Here is a 20,484-nt window from a genome sequence, read left to right as displayed (position 1 = left end):
GATTCAAACCTACCATCTTTAAGCATGAAAAAGGACACTTACATGCTATATGATCCAACTGCTCCTCTTTTCCACAATCACATTATGGTGAAGTCTTCCATCCCCATTTGAACACAGGGTGGCTCCAGCTACACCCAACTCTGTTTAGCATCCTTCACTGCCATCTGAGAAGGAGAAACCCATCTGGGGGCTTGCAGGGAGTTTTAATTATCTGATGTTGGGGAAATAAGGATTGCTATTCCCAATGTTCTTTCCAGCATCTGATATATTGAAAGATCTGTCCTGTAGATTAATTATAGTACGCCAAGAAAGGTGTTTGTATTTCAGTTGTTTAGCCGGGGAAGCTGCTGTGTCAAAATGGATAGGAAAGTGAGGACTGCTTTCTATTTTCTTCCACAAGTAAGCAATGTGTGATATTCTTAAGGGATGAAGGTGGTATGTGACTTAGGGTGGAAAGCCAGTGAATATTTGTTGGTTGGATGCACCCTGTAATGATGGGCACTGTTAGGCCAGGAATGAGCAGCAGTATTCAATGAAGGAATAAGAAAGTGCAAGAGGCATTAGTGATGGGATATTCGATTAATTTTACTGAATCAATTCATTTGATTCCGTTCACATTACTGAACTGATACAGTTATCCAATACATGGCACATTAGAATCAACATTCCTATTACATCTGTGTGTACTGTTATGTAGCAGCAACAACATTCAATGCTTACTGCTCCCTTCTGATTTTCATTCTATGAATTGCTTTCTTATGCATGTCATCCAGCCTTCAGATTCAGGTTTCTGCTGCAGGCACCTCCTGCATCAAGTTTTGATGCTAAAAAGACTTTGCACAACAGTGAAAATTCCATTAAATAAGTACACAGAGTTAGATATAAAAATGTCTATCAATGCGCAACTGGTGATCTCGTGATTTGATGATTGAAGTCTTGTGCAATGATGCAATATACAAACTGATATAATTTTGAGCAGTTCTTCCCAATATAAAACATATTTCTGAGTGGGCAAGAGCATGACTCATAATCATAGAGTAGGCTAGAGAGTTGAGTTGAATCAACTGTCAATATCAACTAAGTTATAATACCAAGATTCATTAAACTAATAAACAGAATAATTTCTGGGAGCTTGTGGTACTATACCAAAATTCTTTAAAAAATTGGTGTGTGACAAACAAAATAGGGAAGAACATCCAATAAAAAAACATTACAATAATAATAAAACCCTCAGTGGCTATTCTGAAGAATCACCTGTGCAGTACATGACAATGTTACCTATTCTGGATTTAATGTACAGTATTCTTTTTAAATATCTCGGGATGTTGGAGTTTGTGCATCTTCAGACACGAATCAGATAACAACATTTCAAAAAATGGCCCGTCTACTTATTAACTACAGTACTTTGGAATTACTGTATAATTTAACTGCTTTTATAACATGTAAATTAATTAAACTATTATTTAAACCTCCTTGTTATTGGAAATGCAAGTGAGAGTATTATTTTCAAATGAGCTGAGAGTGAGAGGCCGTACTAAAACCACAACCGTACGATTTTTACAGTGAGTAATGGCGCTTTATGTCCAGCTTGCAGTGGAAGGGCTCCGATAATGAACCATGCATGTATGGTCTGTGGAGACTCACTGATCAGTGAGTGCGCCACTCAGCACCGTCTGTTGCGAGTCAGCTGACTCGTGTGCCGTGAGCTCACCGTTGCTATGATTCGATTCACTTGGACAGCTGAATGAAACGATACACTGCTTCGAAGCATACAATCAGTAGCACCCCAGGAGGTGCCTGCCAGCTTTTGAAGGATGTTATTTTTGATCTTGATCTTGGCTGACACATTAGAGTGGTGTTTCTTGTAGGTCAAGGACCTGTCCAGGGTGACTACAGTACCAATTCTCTCCTCTGAATGATATGGTTGGTTTGTACCTAGTACTTCTATTCTGTACGTGGAAAGTAGACACAGACAGTTTTTGGGTGTGTGGGTGAGGACGTAAAACCTTGAGCAGACCCTTTCGCACTATTCAACAGGAATAGGCTATGGCTTGGTACTGGATTTCACCCTCTTCTTACCTAAAGTGTAAGAGAGGGACAAGAGCCAAACTTTGCCACTTGTAAGTGAGTGAGTGAGTGAGTGAGTGAGTGAGTGAGTAAATAAATAAATTTCATCTCATTAACTCCTCTGATGAGGTTGACGCGAAGGGCGTCCGGTCGTAACAACTCGCTATGAAGATTCATCTCGCTTCATATCCGAGCCTGTAGAGAAATGGGACAAGGGTTGGACATACTTAGCGATTCTGAATTACCATGAAGTGATAGTAGTGGTTCGAGTGTAGTGGATGATATCGCTACAGCAGAAATTATCACGACTGAAAATTATGCAGATTTCTGGTGTGCAATGTGGGACTCTGCTTAGAAGACTGCTTCAAGGGCTATCGCACAAACCAGAATTACTAAGGTAATATGAAAACTGCATTTATTTCACCTATAGAATAATAAACGGCATGTTTTGAAGAAAGCTTCCTCAAAATTTGAAAAAAATTTCTGCTTGACATTTTGTATGTTATGGTGAGTGAGCTGCATTTTAAAGTGATGGATCTTTAATTCTCCTCCATCCTGGGTGGCACCAGCAGCAGCAGCCATTTAAACCTTCTACATCAGTGAGGGGTTAACACATTGCAGACCGGGTGCCCTTCACCCCAAGCACAGCCCTGTTCCCGGCCACTTTCTAACCACCTCCAAACTGGAGTATTTGTTGAAATCTATCTGGCTCATAATTTTTGGCAATATGGGTTTTTTTTAATCGGGGGATTGGTTGGCCAGTAATCTTTCAGGCACGATTTCTTCACCTGCCTTATCAATATACACAAAGCATATTTTTTTATTTCCCTGCTAGTGACATTAGTCCACTTTAGTGTTTTAGGGGATATGTAATGAGAATGTGAATTCTGCTCAAAGTATAAGTTTGTCTGCTCAGCTACATACTGAAAAAAATCCTCACCAAACATAAGTCCTGTTACTTGTCCCATGTCTCTAGGTTCATTAGGCCATACCTTTACACCAGAAGCACCTTCAAAATCCTCCAGCCTAGGTTCACTGTTGTCCATAACCCAGTTGTCAGAAAACACTACATTATTTACCATATTTTGAATTCTGCGCCACGTGTGTTCCACACCTTGATGATAAGGCTATATCCTTGTCATCACTTGAAACATTTCCATTAGAAGATATTTCATCATCAAACTCTAAATATTCAGCATCGCTTGGACATTCGGAGCCTGTATGAGCACATAATTCGCAAATCATTTCATTCCTGTCTAAACACATGCGATCCCTGAGCGTTGCCATCTTGCATGGCTCTTCAAACTTCGTAAACATGTTGTCAGGAAATGCAAAGAAAAGCTATGATATCTAGAATAATCAAAAAGAAATGTGACCATACATAACAGAGTTCTATCACCCTTGACCTCCAAATAGTTCCGGTATATCTCAAAAAATAGCATTAAACTTCAGTCTGCTGCTAACAAGAGATAACTCAGGACCGGTCCGCAACGCTCAGCCAGGCAAACACGAGTTTTCTCGGGACCGGTCCGCATTGTGTTAATATAAGCCAATCAAAGGTCAGGTCAACTCCACTGCTTTCAACCTGGTAAATGGAAGTGGTTCTCTAGCGCCTCTGTATAATTTTATAACCATTTTGGCTTTTGATTATTGTCAATGGCTTGGGAATATCTATGAAGCACAATGCTAGCCAAACTTGTAGAGAACTTTCATGAGAGTTAGCTCTAACAATAATATAGAACTTAATGGTCAATCCTAGTAGTCTGAGGATAAGATGGGCCAGGCCATAATTCACACTGTGTCAGGAAAACCAATTCCTCTTAATCAAATTTATAGTGTAACTTTACATACGGGTCTTTTGATTTCAGAACATATGACTCCAAGCTGAGATGATCATCAAGCAGCATGCGTGGCACTTGGAAGCGATGTGTATCTGATCGCTCATACATGTGTGCTGCTCCAGGGAAATCTCCCTTGCCTTCTAGATGGGAGGCGTAATTGAAATAGGTGGTACGAAGGTGTATACGATCCTGTTCCTCCGCTACTCTCAGAGCTTTATCCCACTCCCCACTCGCTTGATACAGTTGATTTAGCAGGTCATACCTGCCACAAGACATGTAAAGGCGTTCGGCTTCCTCCTGAAACAAAGTGATAGGCGAGTTGTCACAATTTATAACTTTCATCAACATCATAATGGGTTAACTTCAATGCCTCCCTTTGCTCACATGACAACACAAAATGTGCTGGAAGATTTGAACTAGGAAATAAGAACACAAAAGGCAGAGGCTGATTGCATTTTGTGAGTAGAATGAAATGGTCATAACTACGGACAGGAATTGTATGAAAATGCATATTTCTTCTCTGCAGTCAGAAAGTATGCTCACTTGGTATGCAAGTTAATTACTAAGTTTGCAACCATTTAATAAAGATTTTATGTTGCATATAATGCATATTTGCTTGTTTAACGTGTATATCTTACAAATATATTTTTATTTTATTTATTCTTTTATGAAAAATAAAATATAACGACAATATGCTATAGTGAGTAAAATTTTCGCCTTTATGAAATCTCAATATAGCAGACTTCTACAGTATCACTAAAAGCAGAACAAACTGCATCTTTTGTACATGCAGCCCTAAGTTCCTGTGAGGTGAAGAGAAGTTTTTCCTGCTATAAGGACATAACTTTAAACAACTGATATGCCGGGCTGAGTGGCTCAGACGGTTAAGGCACTGGCCTTCTAACCCCAACTTGGCAGGTTCGATCCTGGCTCAGTCCGGTGGTATTTGAAGGTGCTCAAATACGACAGCCTCGTGTCGGCAGATTTACTGGCACGTAAAAGAACTCCTGCGGGACTAAATTCCGGCACCTCGGCATCTCCGAAGACCGTAAAAGTAGTTAGTGGGACGTAAAGCAAATAACATTATTATTATTAAACAACTGATGGTCGTAAACTGCAACAGAAAATAAGTTGAGAATGTGGAGAAATAAAAATGTAACCACCATTTTTTAAATGGGATTTTTTTTTCATTTATAAGGGAAACATATCCTAACTCTTCAATATGAAAGATATTTTGACAAGTTAAATAATTCATATGGTTTCTGCAATATGTTTATTCACAGAAATATTATATACTGTAAAATTACCTTAAATGTTTATGTCAATATGATATCTTAGTATTTTTTCTAAACACGTATTTCTGTGCATATTATACAAGTTTTCAGTGCATAAGTGCATACACATTAAAGGGATTATTGGAGCATAAAATTTCTATTCCTAGTCATAACAAACACATTCTTTGAAGTGTATTGGAGAATGTATACCGTATGTGGAAAGCACCTGGTGATAAAAATCATAACAAGATTGATTGTATATTAGTTAGGCAGCGATACCATAATCAGATTATGTCCAGTCACAGCAACCCTAGATCTGATGTTGACAGTGTTCACAATCTAGTGTGCCAAGAGTGATATCAAACTCAAGCAGAGTGTAAAAATGGCTCATTATAAATGGTGCAAGCAAATATTAAAGGATGTAGGATACAAAGTAGGAATATGAAAGGCAGACTACGCAAATGGCAGTAACCACTGATAGTGGTATTCAAGAGGGATGGAATAATAAAAAATAAAAAAAAAATGCAATCATACAAACCACTGAAACAGTACAGTATTAGGAAAAAAATCAACTAGAACTATAGAAATGATGTCTGAGCCCGGAAATAAGAAAAGACAGGGAGTACAGAGAGATTAAAAACCAAATTTCTGTGAAATGCATTGAAGCAAAAGGCAAACAGATGAAGGCCACAAACAAAGATACAGAAAAAGACATGATGTGTGGACAGATGGATAAAGCATATTACAAAATCAGGTCTCTGCAGTACAAACCAAAAAGTAAAACTCATTTTTAGACCAAGAGACCAGAAACACAAGTATATAAATGCCCACTAGAAAAATATTTCATTAATGAACAAGACACAGATTGATGGATCATGTAGCAAATTTTTAATAATAGCTCTTATACTGTTTATACTTTCTTCTTCAACCATTCTCATTCTCAGACATACACAGGGTAGGGTTATGAACCAAAGCCTTCTACTTTATAAGTTATGGAAATAAATCAAAGAAGTATTATAAGATCAGATTTGCAATGGTTACTAATAGAAGTAGACTTCCCTGGTTTCTCAATTCTTTCTTCTTTGTTTTAACATTTAATATTGTATTGTTTACAAAGCAATATTATTTGTTACTTGCATTAGTTAACTGTTAGTAAATTCATTTTTAATAATGAAGAGAATGTGGTGATGTTTTTTAACAAACAGAATAGATTTGATCACTGTTCACAAAACAGAATGATGATATCTACTTTTATCATGAACCAGAATGCCGTTCCAGTTCAATCCAACCACTGCTCCAGAATTACAAAAAAAAAAAAAAAAAAGGTATCATTCTTCTGGAAAGAATGCAAATAAAATTCACATCCAAGAAGGCAGCAGCAGGATTTCAATCTGAGATCTCTGAAGAAACTGCCATTGAGAATTTCTAGGTTGATCATAAAATCTCTACAGCAGATGTTGATTACAACCAAGCAAGAATGGTTTCATGTAGTAATTTTGAGGTTTAATGCATAAATCAAGGTCATGTTATGGAAATGAAAAACATCTGAATGATAATGGAATTTAAGCAGACAGGGGGTTACCTAGCTGAGGTGGTAAAGTCATACTCAGTTTATCTTCAATGACATAAATTCAACTTAGAAACAAGACTTTCAGTTCTGAAAATCTTATGACTCGGGATTCAACTAAGGTTAGGTTGAAGGAAGAATCCCACCTTCAATACCTATTTGTTTTTTATTGCTAGTCTATGTAATTATAAAATATATTCCAGCTTTAAATCTAGTTAAATTATTAAAAAAAATTACATGTTTCGTTCCTAATGTGGAACGTCTTCACCTAAAAAATGATACAAAAATTGGCACAAATGAAATAAAAACACTTATTATGATGATGATGATGATGATGAGATAAAATGTTCCTTCATGTTGAGCTAAAACACTCAACAAGTCAATGTTCTGGGATATCTGTATGTGAGGGATCTTCTTTCTTCAAAATGCTGGAGAAGTATGTACTTTGAATATCTTGAGGATAGACTTAAAATTTTAAAATGTACAATTTAGAATATGATGACCAGGGGAAACTTCGTAAGAATAACCAAAGTTGAGGTTATGTTTTTGTTATAAAGTTATAAGATGATGAAGGGAGTCTCCCGGCCGGTCCCACTATGTTTACTTCTTCCCTTATGTCGTCAGCTAACCTACACATTAGCAACGAAACATATACTTTTTAAAAGAATTTAACTAGACTTTAAGCTGGAATATGTTTTATAATTACATAGATTAGCAATAAAAAAACCAAATAAGTATTGGAAGGTGGGATTTTTCCTTCAACCTAACCTTAGGGGAGTTGATGCTAATACACGACAAAAATGAGATTTATAAGTTGTGATTAGGGATTCACTCAATCTACAACAAAAATCCCTCACGACAAAGGACATAGAGTTAACTGACTATATACCACTTAGCACCAAGGTAGTTTAAAGTGGAAGCCTTTGTATTCCATTCCTTCAGAAGCCTCCATAACCAGTACAAATATAGTTCTTTCTTTTTTCTTTCCTCACTGACTGTTGATTTTTAAATACTTTTTTTTTTTTTTGGCTATTTGCTTTACATTGCACCAACACAGATATGTCTTATGGCGACGGTGGGACAGGAAAGGGCTAGGACTGGGAAGGAAGCGGCCGTGACCTTAATTAAGGAACAGCCTCAGCATTTGCCTGGTGTGAAAATGAAAAATCACGGAAAACCATCTTCAGGGCTGCCGACAGTGGGGTTCGAACCTACTATCTCCTGAATACTGGATACTGGCTGCACTTAAGCGACTGCAGCTATCGAGCTCGTTTTTTAAAAATTCTACTTATCAGTCTTGTGAATAAAAACTGTAAGAAGAGTATGTTAAGAAATCAATTTATGAAAATAGTTTTAAAAACTGAACACCTATTATGACCCTGCTTCATATGTGAGGTAGCAGATCCAAGGGGAAACAATGAAATGGTACACGTTAAGGAAATGAAGTCTTAAAGGAAGTAGATGACTATTGTTACTTGGGTAGTAAAATAACTAATAATGCAGAAGTAAGGAGGACATAAAATGCAGACTAGCACAAGCAAAGAAGGTCTTTCTTAAGAAAAGAAATTTGTTCACCTCGAGAATTGATATAAGAATTAGAAAGATGTTTTTGAAGAATTTCGTCTGGAGCGTGGTATTGTATGGAAGTGAAACATGGACGATAACTAGCTCAGAGAGAAAGAGAATAGAAGCTCTTGAGATGTGGTGTTACAGAAGAATGCTAAAGGTGAGATGGGTAGATAGAGTCACGAATGAAGAGATACTGAATCAAAATGGTGAGAGATTGATTTGGCTAAATTTGACCAGAAGAAGAGATAGAATGATAGGACACATCTAAGACACCTAGGTCCTGTACAGTTAGCTTTTGAGGGAAGTGTAGGTGGTCAGTACGGTAGAGGAAGACCAAGGTATGAATATGACAAGCAGATTAGAGCAGATGTAGGATGCAGTAGTTACGTAGAAATGAAAAGGTTAGCACAGGATAGGGTGGCATGGAGGGCTGTATCAAAGAAGTCTATGGACTGATGACTCAAACAACAGGTCTAAAAGAGAGTAATGGAAAATGGTACAAATGTAAACCCTGATAACAGCGAGCAAATTCTACTACTTCCATAACATGCTGAATTCAATATTTATTCTAATAAGCAGTTTGTTAGGGTATTTGGTAAGCAGTTCTTGCTTTCAGTATTTATGCACAAGTTTTTTCATTATAAGAGGCTGAAGTCAAAGAGGAAATATTTGATGAAGCACAAATTTGTAAGATGACAATTTCATGAGTACAATGAACACAATTGAGGAAGATGCATGGAATCCAGTAGTTGGTTTTTATCCTTTACACAGCTAGTATTAACATTAGATTACATTGTTGTTTTCTCCTTGTGCCATAATCTATCAGAGGTTGGTGAACTTCATAGTTACGTGTACTCTGGATATCGATTAATGAAAAAATTATTCCGAGATATTCTGGTAAAATTTCCTCGGGTTTTTATGCCAGATCCCTGTTGTGCTTCTAGTTTGCCTTATAAATCCAGTTGTAGGATCTTGTATTTTTCTTTACACCAACCAGGCCTACACAACCATTACTGAATAAGAAAAGTTGGTAACACAACAGGAAATGGCAATTATCTCACAATAACAGGGAGAAATGAACTTACAACTAATCCCAATTGCACAGCTAGCATACCAACTCTAGCTTCCATCTCAGGTTCTTTAGAGGCTTGTCGTAATGCCATAGCTCCACGAGCATGTTTCATATGTCCCAGACAAACCCAAGCAACATCTAGTCGTTTGGTCTTTACACACATCCGGGCCAGACTCTCCCAGACAGCCTCACTAGAAAGTGAACAGTTAAGGAAAGGAATATGAAACTAACAGCAATATTTTTAACACTAAAAATTAATGCACAAGAAATAATAACCACAAAATTACAGAACAAATACAGTAGTTATTTATGTACCAATTAGTAAGAAAAGAAAAACTTTAGTGGATGAATCCAGAGTTTCCAGATGATGGAATATAGGATGAGTTTACTGAAGATTTTTGTGAATAAGGTACAAGGAATCAGATTTTTTTTTTAAAGCCCTCAAAATTATACAAACAATTTAAAGTTGTTTTGAAAGTAACAGAAAATGTCATATTCAGTCAGTTTTTCTCATATTTATTGTGTATTTAAAATGAACCATGTTTCTATGGAACAATATACAGTAATTTTGTTTAAGAATCCATTAAAATGTTGCTATGTTGAACTAGGCTACTAAAGTTCAATTTTTGTGACTGTTTTATAGAACATATACTAAAAATATGATTAAATTAGGCCTATAGACCTCTTCACAAAAATCAACTGAAGACTAAACTTTCTAAAAAGGTGCCAAGTAGTACATTCCCCCCGAAATGTATGAAGTTGTCAATGGTGACTGAGCAAATGCATGAGGATATGACGTGTTAATCAAAATAAATATCAAAGGAACTTAAAGCTCTACATCCACACGTCATAGCAGACAATTGTGAGGCTTGAAAACTGGTTTGTATAAATGATCAGCACAACTAGTAAATCAAATACCAAGTTACAATTGACAACCTAGCTCCGGTATATGTAGGTCAGGCTCTGCCTATTACAAGCCAGGACAAAGGGCGAGTGATACAGGAGTAATTTCTTTTTGATAAACATTGGTCCCCGACTGGTACAGTATAATGAATGACAGTTTAACAAAATGTTCAGAATAGCGAAATTAAGTTTATGCCCCTTCTCTTTTCCCTATCTAATGCGTGTTAAAATATTTAATTGTAACGAATTTTGAACTTTCAGTATAGTGAATTAAAATGTAGGCTTTTTACTTATATTTAACATCTTTTCCCTTCAAAATATAGTTGAAATGAATCCTGTTTTAATCGCTGTGTATTTTGCACATGTCTCTATACAGCTAATACCAGGCGGCACACTCTATACAACATACAGGTTACAAATCAGGGGAAGGTAAGCAAACAAGGAAGCGACCTTGGCCTTACAATAGGTACCATCCCAGCATTTGCCTGAAGAAGAAGTGGGAAACCACGGAAAACCACTTTGAGGATGGCTGAGGCGGGAATCAACCCCCCCCCCCCCCGCACTCAGTTAACCTCCCGAAGGCTAAGTGAACTCGGTTCCAGCCCTCATACCACTTTTCAAATTTCACGGCAGAGCTGGGAATCAAACTCGGGCCTCCGGGGGTGGCAGCTAATCACACTAACCAATACATCACAGAGGTGAACAATAATAATGGTGTGGATTACTGTAGTCACGTCCTAGTTCGTGAACAATGGGCAATGGCTGAGAGGCCTAGTAAGTGGTCCTGAGAGTCGAGATACCAGTTGCTATGGAATGGGAGTGGGCATCTCGGACATAGAGGAGAGATACTCACTTGGACTATGTGTAAGTAGGGTAGCATCCTGCTTCATGAATTTACCTAGCTCAGAACGTTTTAAGCAAGCCTCGGACCTATGGGAGTAACGGAGTCCCACTCTCATTTGACAGGCGAGGGACTCCTTGGGAACAACTTGGTGAATGAAATGGAATTCGATGGGGAGCTATCAATATTACTGGAAGAAAGAAAGTAGAACTGACTGAGTCAGCAAATAGGATGCATCTGGATATGCTAGGAGTAAGTGATATTCGAGTAAGGGGAGATAACGAGGAAGAGATAGGAGATTATAAAGTGTACTTGACGGGTGTTAGAAAGGGAAGGGCAGAGTATGGGGTAGGGCTGTTTATCAGGAATACCACTGCACGCAACAGAGTTTCTGTTAGGCATGTAAATGAGCAAATAATGTGGGTAGATTTGGCAGTTGGAGGAATTAGGACGAGAACTGTCTCAGTGTATTCACCATGTGAGGGTGCAGATGAGGATGAAGTTGACAAGTTTTATGAAGCATTGAGTAACATCGTGGTCAGGGTCAAAAGCCAGGATAGAATAGTGCTAATGGGCGATTTCAATGCAAGAGTTGGAAATAGAACTGAAGGATATGAAAGGGTGATTGGTAAATGTGGGGAAGATATGGAAGCTAATGGGAATGGGAAGCATTTGCTGGACTTCTGTGCTAGTGTGGGTTTAGCTGTTACGAATACATTCTTCAAGCATAAGGCTATTCACCGCTACACATGGGAGGCTAGAGGTACCAGACCCATAATAGACTATATCTTAACTGACTTCAAATTCAGGAAATCTATTAGGAATGTACAAGTTTTCCGGGGATTTTTTGATGATACAGACCACTATCTGATCTGTAGTAGGCCTAGGGTAGAGAAAGTGAAATCAAGCTGCAAACGAATAAGGGTAGAAAATCTCCAGGACAAGGAAATTAGACAGAAGTACATGGATATGATCAGTGAGAAGTTTCGAACATTGGACAGTAAGCAGGTTCAGGATATGGAAAAAGAATGGGTGGCATACAGGGATGATGTAGTACAAACAGCAAGGGAATGCCTAGGAACACCTATGTGTAAAGACGGGAAAAGGCGAACATCTTGGAGGAATGATAAAGTGAGAGCAGCTTGTAAATGTAAAAAGGAGGCTCATCAGAAATGGCTCCAATGGCCGCGGCAGGCACGGATTTGTATGTGGATGAAAGAAACAGAGCGAATCAAACAGTTGTTGAATCCAAAATGAAGTCGTGGGAAGATTTTGGTAATAACCCGGAAAGGCAAGGTCAAGCAGCAGGGAAACCTTTCTGGACAATAATAAAGAATCTTAGGAAGGGAGGGAGGGAAAAAGGAAATGAACAGTGTTTTGAGTAAATCAGGTAAACTCATAATAGATCCCAGGGAATCATTGGAGAGGTGGAGGGAATATTTTGAACATCTTCTCAACGTTAAAGGAAATCTTCCTGGTGGTGTTGCGAACAGCCAAGCTCATGGGGAGGAGGAAAATGATGTTGGTGAAATTACGCTTGAGAAAGTGGAAAGGATGGTAAAATAAAACTTCACTGTCATAAAGCAGCAGGAATAGATGCAATTAGACCTGAAATGGTGAAGTAAAGTGGGAAGGCAGGGATGAAATGGCTTTATAGAGTAGTAAGATTAGGTACCTTCAAATTGGACAAAAGCAGTAATTGCACCTATCTATAAGCAAGAGAACAGGAAGAATTGCAACAACTATCGAGGTATCTCATTGATTAGTATAAGAGGCAAAGTATTCATTGGCATTTTTGAAGGGTGGGTGCAATCAGTGGTTGAGAGGAAGTTGGATGAAAACCAGTGTGGTTTCAAACCACAGAGGGGCTTTCAAGATCAGATTTTCAGTATGCACCAGGTAACTGAAAAATTTTACGAGAGGAATAAGACAGTTGTGTTTATGTTTCGTAGATCTAGAGAAAGCATATGACAGGGCACTGAAGGAAAAGATGTTTGCCATACTGGGGGACTATGGACTTAAGGGTAGATCATTAAAAACAATCAAAGGCATTTATGTTGACAATTGGGCTGCAGTGAGAATTGATGGTAGAATGAGTTCTTGGTTCAGGGTACTTACAGGGGTAGACAAGGCTGTAATCTTTCACCTTCGCTTTTCATAGTATACATGGATCATCTGCTCAAAGGTATAAAGTGGCAGGGAGGGATTCAGTTAGGTGGAAATGTAGTAAGCAGTCTGGCTTATGCTGACGACTTGGTCTTAATGGCAGATTGTGCCAAAAACCTGCAGTCTAATATCTTGGAACTTGAAAATAGGTGCAAAGAGTATGGAATGAAAATTAGCCTCTTGAAGACTAAACTGATGTCGGTACGTAAGAAATTCAACAGAACTGAATATCATATTGGTGATACAAAGCTAGAACAGGTCGATAATTTCAAATATTTATGTTATGTGTTCTCCCAGGATGGTAATGTAGTAAGTGAGACTGAATCAAGGTGTAGTAAAGCTAATGCAGTGAGCTCGCAGTTGTGATTCAACAGTATTCTGTAAGAAGGAAGTCAGCTCCCAGATGAAACTTTCTTTACATCGGTCTGTTTTCAGACCAGCTTTGCTTTACGGGAGCAAAAGATGGGTGGACTCAGGATATCTTATTTGTAAGTTAGAAGTAACAGACATGAAAGTAGCGAGAATGATTGCTGGTAAAAACAGGTGAGAACAGTGACAGGAGGGTACTTGGAATGAGGAGATAAAGGCTAATTTAGGAATGAACTCGATGGATGAAGCTGTACGTATATGCCGGCTTCGGTGGTGGGGTCATATGAGGTGAATGGAGGAGGATAGGTTACCCACGAGAATAATGGATTCTGTTATGGAGGGTAAGAGAAATAGAGGGAGACCAAGACGACGATGGTTAGACTCAGTTTCTAACGATTTAAAGATAAGAAGTATAGAACTAAATGAGGCTACAGCACTAATTGCAAATAGAGGATTGTAGCGACGTTTAGAAAAATTCACAGAGGCTTGCAGACTGAAGCTGAAAGGCATAACAGTCTTCAATGATGAATCGATGATGATGATGATGATGATGCTGATGATGACTGCACCGACACAGATAAGTCTTATGGCTACTATGGGATAGGAAAGGCCCGGGAGTGGGAAGGAAGTGGCTGTGGCTTTAATTAAGGTACAGCCCCAGCATTTGCCTGGTGTGAAAATGGGAAAACCACCTTCAAGGCTGCCAACAGTGTGGCTTGAACCCACTACCTCTCGGATGCAAGCTCACAGCTGTGCGCCCCTAACTGCATGGCCAACTCGCCTGTTGGTAGGGTATAGCTGGGGAGGAGGGCCGGTACCTCACCCAGGCGACCTCACTTGCTATGCTCAACAGGGGCGTTGTTGGGGGATGGGACAATGGGAAGGGATAGACAAGTACGAGGGAAGGAAGCGACCATGGCCTTACGTTGGGTACCATCCCGGCATTTGCCTGGAGGAAAAGTGGGAAACCATGGAAAACCACTTCGAAGATGGCTGAGGAGGGAATCAAACCCCCCCTCTATTCAGTTGACCTCCTGAGGCTGAGAGGACCCGTTCCAGTCCTCACACCATTTTTCAAATTTCGTGGCAGAGCCGGAAATCGAACCTGGGCCTCCGGGTGTGGCAGCTAATCACACTAACTACTACACCACAGAGGTGGACAATAATAATAATAATAATAATAATAATAATAATAATAATAATAATAATAATAATAATAATAATAATAATAATAATAATAATAATAATAATAATGACGTGTATCCGCAGGTACAGTGTAAACTGTATCTGCTATATCTAAACATGAGAGGAAAGTATTATTAAAAGATGTGAAAAACACGACAGAACAAATACGAAAATCTTTTCTTCTGGGGCTCATAAAATGATAAGTGCACTGAAAGTTGTGAAAAATACCAAACTTGCACTACCGATTGCAATCATAGGAGCAAGTGCTCTGTTCCCCCAGCTCTAGTCATTCCTGCCAGTCGCACATGGTTGAGTGTAACCTCCAATTCATTATCAAACAGTGTCACCAGAGAATAATGTTTAATAACCCCAGCTCTAAAATAAAAGGCTTCCACTAACATTTGTTTTAGAAAGAGTGTGATCTACAATAATACTTTGATATTTTCATTGGCTCCTGTGTACATCTTTTCATATTTGTTGTTTGGTGTTTTTAACAACTTTCAGTGCACTTATCATTTTATGAGCCCCAGAAGAAAAGATTTTCATATTTGTTCTGTCGTGTTTTTTACACCTTTTAATAATACTTTCCTCTCATGTTTAGATATAGTAGATACAGTTTACACTGTACCTGCGGATACACGTCATAAAATGCCCTCATGTCGGAAAAGTCGTATTTATTGTTTCTATATCCCTGTTGGATAGTTTGTATTTGTATATTCAGTAGTACGTTTTCTTGCTTAACACATTCTTTTTTTTGTTGTCCCTGTAGAAATGTCATAACAAGGTTTTACTGTATTATCTTAAATGTCATAAAAGAATACTAAAACTACACTATTCGTAAAATAGTAAATTTTAGAGAAAGCTTAACCTATATGATGGCTGGATGGACTCAGGATATCTTATTCATAAGTTAGAAGTAACAGACATGAAAGTAGCAAGAATGATTGCTGGTATAAAACAGGTGAGAACAATGGCAGGAGGGTACTCGGAATGAGGAGATAAAGGCTAATTTACGAGTGAACTTGATGGATGAAGCTGTACGCATAAACCGGCTTCGGTGGTGGGGTCATGTGAGGCGAATGGAGGAGGATAGGTTACCTAGGAGAATAATGGACTCTGTTATGGAGGGTAAGAGAAGTAGAGGTAGACCAAGACGATGATGGTTAGACTCAGTTTCTAACGATTTAAAGATAAGAGGTATAGAACTAAATGAGGCCACAACACTAGTTGCAAATCGAAGATTGTGGCAACGTTTAGTAAATTCACAGAAGCTTGCAGACTGAACGTTGAAAGGTATAACAGTCTATAATGATAATGTATGTATGTATGTATGTATGTATGTATGTATGTGATGGCAAAGTTTATACAGATTTTTTTAAAGAAACATTTTAAGTTTACCTCGACAGCAGTACTCAACAATATAATTGAATTTTACAACAGAACCAAGGATTTTGAATTAGAGGAAAGTAACACAAAGTAACATAAAAGACATGTATTATAATATACAGATTTCTAAAACAATAGATATTATAAGTGATAGGAATCTGTGTGATGATGAGGGGGAGAGGAAGATTTGACTCAAAGTGTTCAACAGAGTTTGACTCTTGTGCAGGCAACAAACATGGCATGTAGTCTTCAGGATTTTCTTCTGTCACGAAGTGATGTGCCAGAATCTGTGTTAAATTCAAGTGCAGTGGTTGCTGACTGTCTTGAATATTCGTTTGTGTCTGTGAGTGTTCAGAAGAAAATCACAGACTTTTCAAAATATAAAGCTGAGGATATAATGTACCGGTACAGGGTAAAATTTGAGATGCTGAAAACTTCTTGCAAGTACCTGTACTTTATATCATTTCTTCACAAATACATATATGGATCCTAATTTTACTCGCATTTAATAAATACAGTATTAAGGTTTTTATGTGTAAATTCATGCTGAAATAATGTAGATTCTTCAACAGGTTTAACAAGGGGCGAGTTCTTAAGAATTGATTTATTTCAGTATAACAGAATTTCACTATAACAAATTAAATTGAGGTCTACAAAATTTTGTTATATTGGTATTTTACTGTAGCACCTTTTAACGGACCCTTGTTAGGGTTATGGTGAAGACCTTAATGGCAGCTTCAGCGGAGAAGGAGACCTTCAGATTGGTACTGTTGGCAAATGAGGTATTTCAGTACTCAATCTGCTGCCTTGTAGATGAAGTAGGGGACTACTAAAGGAGTCCACCTGAGAGAGAGAACCCTTGACTATGTTAGGCATAGCAAGCCAGGAAAAGAGGAAAAAGAGGGATAACTTTCAACAAAATGATCCTCGGAAGGAGGCTTGTTCATTCCCACACCCGGCCTCCTGGAGTGGAGAATCGACTATGATAATGCTGATTCAGGTACAGTAGGGCCTCTCAAACGCCCAAAATCTCACATGTGCAAACTGCGGCGCAGAGTTCCTGTGCACAGTGCATCGGTCCCACTCGGCTCAGCTCGGACCAATGCTTCGTCTCTGGGCTACTCGGCTAAGCTCAGCTCAACTAGGCTTGGGTTTGGAGTGCTACAGAGCAAGTGAATAAGAGGGAGACAGGCAGAGCAAGCGAGACAGGCGTGGGGAAAGAGAGAGACAGCGCTATTGCTCCAAATCGAGGAGTGGGGGGTCTGCACTCCGGTCAACCAAGCGAAGTCGTCCTTTGCACCGTGCACAGTGCATGCACAGGTGCATGCACACTGAGAAGCCCTGAGATACAGGATCATTAAATCGTTGTGGACCATAGAAGGCGCAAGACATTTAAGCTTGCTCCTATGCTGCAGGCCGTGGACGATGTAAGACGTTTAATGTTCCGTGCGAAGCAATGCTGTTTATATTCGTCACATAGATAGGTCTTATGACAAAGATGGGGTAGGAAAGGCCTAGGAATGGGAAGGAAGCGGCCGTGGCCTTAATTAAGGTACAGCCCCGGCATTTGCCTGGTGTGAAAATGGGAAACCATGAAAAACCATCTTCAGGGCTGCTGACAGTGGGGTTCAAACCCACTACCTCCCTATTACTGGAAAGTGACTGCACTTAAGCGACTGCAGCTATCGAGCTCAGTTTAGTCAGCGTTACCGGTTGTAACAGGAAGATGGTTGACCTTATTGAGATAACCCTCACGTTGAGTGGGCTCATGTTTATCTCAGCTGTTTTAGCGGGAAAATCTCAACATTTCCTTGCACATCAACTCGGTACTTGAGATTCCAATGCTGTGCGTGTCGTTCTTACCGAGTGTAGTATAATGGCTTATAAAACAAAGTTTCTTACGGAAGAAGAACTGTTAGATATTGTTCACAATGATGATTCTGATGATGAACTTATTCCTGAAATAGACTCAGATAGTGAAAATGAGAGTGACGAGGAAATTAAGATTCCCAAATCCGATAGGCCTGTAGAGGAAAGTGAAGTGCCTGATACATATCATCCTAGTTATTGTCCCCGAGTTCCACCATTTACAGGGAATTCAAGTCTAAACGTTCAAACAGAAAATGAGCAGGATATTTTGAGTTACGTGAGTATTTTCATGAATGATGAATTTTATCAGTATGTGTGTGAGCAGACGAATCTATGCGCAAGTCAAGTGATAAGTGCAGCCACCCCAGCCTTTCACAAAGAATTTGATAATGTAATTCTGGAAACCGATTGATGTCTCCGAGTTGAAAAAGTTTTTAGGGTTGATGTTCATCACAGGTATAGTACAAAAGCCTGATATAAAAATGTACTGGACCGAAGACCCTGTTTTTCAGACTCCGATATTTTCTAATACAATGTCCCAAACACGCTTTCTTCATATTCTTTCATTTCTTCACTTCAGTGACAGTAATCATTATGCCGATAGTACACAGATAGGCTGCATAAAATTAGACCTATTTTGGAAATAGTGAGCAATAAATTTTCAACCTATACACTCTAGGCAGAGTGATTGCACTGGATGAGGGGTTGCAAGTTATAAATCTTATTCTGTATTGACGGTTGTCACTTTACAAATAAAAGTATTTATAAAATCCTCCTTATCAATACAAATCAACTCATCTGTTAGATGAAACAAAGTCTATACATGTTTCGGCCTATTCTCAAGGCCATCTTCAGTAGCAGAACAATTATTGCATAACATAAATAAATTAAAAATCTTGATGAAGTGAAATGACAGTGATTGTGATTAATGAATTAAAAACATATTGAGGTACAAAGTCCTCTCGTCTGATGGGTTGTTCTTGATTATCACTCACCTCGTCCCTCTCTCTTCACTCCTCCCTCTCCATTTCCCCACCCAACCGCATCGGCACAGATACACTGTAAGCCACACACAAGCTTAGATGTCAATGTGACTTGAGACTGACAAGGCCATTTCCATTCGAGACGACAACTTTTATTTACAAGTAAGTTAAATGAGTTTTCTTTTCTTACATTATTTTTTAACTTGTTTTTCATCCACTCATAATTCCTTTTCTCATTAAAGATGTTACACATGTTTTAATCCATGGTATTGACGTCTCACTACACTGCTTAACACAGGGTTTTCATTTTAACTGTCAGCAAGTTTTATTTGACAATCAGGAACGACCCATCAGACGAGATGACTTTGGACCTCAATATGTTTTTAATTCATTAATCATAATCACTGTCATTTCACTTCATTAAGATTTTTAATTTGTTTATGTTATGTAATAATTGTTCTGCTACTAAAGATTGCCTTGAGAATAGGCCGAAACATGTATAGACTTGTTTCATCTAATGATGTAATGATAAGGAGGGTTTTATAAATACTTTTATTTGTAAAGTTGGATGAGGGGATGCTAGCTTGGCAAGGGCATTTGAAATTTTGAGTCTACAATCCTGGAAAACATACTAAGTACGGCATTTTAGTCAGAATGATGTGCAAGTCTAGTTCAGGATATATTTGCACTCTCAAAATTTATGATGAAAGTGGAATTTCACTCAGAGACACAGTGTTGGAATTACTGAATCCCTACCTTGACCAGGGGTATGTGGTATATATGGATAATTTCTATAACAGTGTAGGTTTGCGCGAGTGCAACACTACTGTTTGTTGAACAATACGGCAAAACAGGGGGGTCCCTAAAGAAGTCCGGGAATGACAGGAAAGTCTGAAGCGGGGAGAAATGACTTTTATTAGAGATGGCAAGGTTCTTCTCCTTTCATGGATGGACAAGAGGGTCATAACAATGATTTCAACAATGCATTCAGCACAAATGGCAGAAGTACCAAAAGGTAGATTTGGAAAACCTGCAATGAAGCCGGAATGTATTGTTGATTATAACCCACACATGCATGGAGTGGATATTGTTGATCAGTATCTTGCAATGTATCCATTCGTGAGGAAAACAGTTAAATGGCCCAAAAAGTTTTCTTTTTCATTTTACAATGTGCCATCTTCATTGCATTTAGGCTTCATCAAAAGAACACTAGAAACAAATCCCTCTCATTTCTGTTGTTCAAGCAAACAATCTGTAGATATCAGATACAAGATACGCAAATAATTCAGTCAGTATCTCCAGTTCCTTCTGAAGCATCTTCATCAAGTATGAACACCTCTAAATCCTCACCCCCATGATGAGCACCAACAAAGGAAGCAGCATGTTCTTGTT

At 38.6% G+C, this 20,484-nt stretch overlaps 1 protein-coding gene across 1 annotated transcript in view; it reads right to left on the bottom strand.

Annotated features, from left to right (window-relative positions):
- Positions 1–20,484, bottom strand: part of rempA (intraflagellar transport protein rempA) — a 185,998-nt gene that overhangs the window by 44,642 nt on the left and 120,872 nt on the right. Inside the window, exons 17-18 of the mRNA XM_068228322.1 lie at positions 9,404–9,581; positions 3,919–4,205 (exon numbers count right to left, since the gene is read on the bottom strand). Of these exons, the coding sequence (XP_068084423.1) occupies positions 3,919–4,205; positions 9,404–9,581 (465 nt within the window). The remainder of the gene's footprint in view (positions 1–3,918; positions 4,206–9,403; positions 9,582–20,484) is intronic.

Source organism: Anabrus simplex, chromosome 6 (genome assembly GCF_040414725.1).
Source record: "Anabrus simplex isolate iqAnaSimp1 chromosome 6, ASM4041472v1, whole genome shotgun sequence".
Classification (NCBI taxonomy): Eukaryota; Metazoa; Arthropoda; class Insecta; order Orthoptera; family Tettigoniidae; genus Anabrus; species Anabrus simplex.
This window is presented reverse-complemented; position numbering and strand designations above follow the sequence as displayed.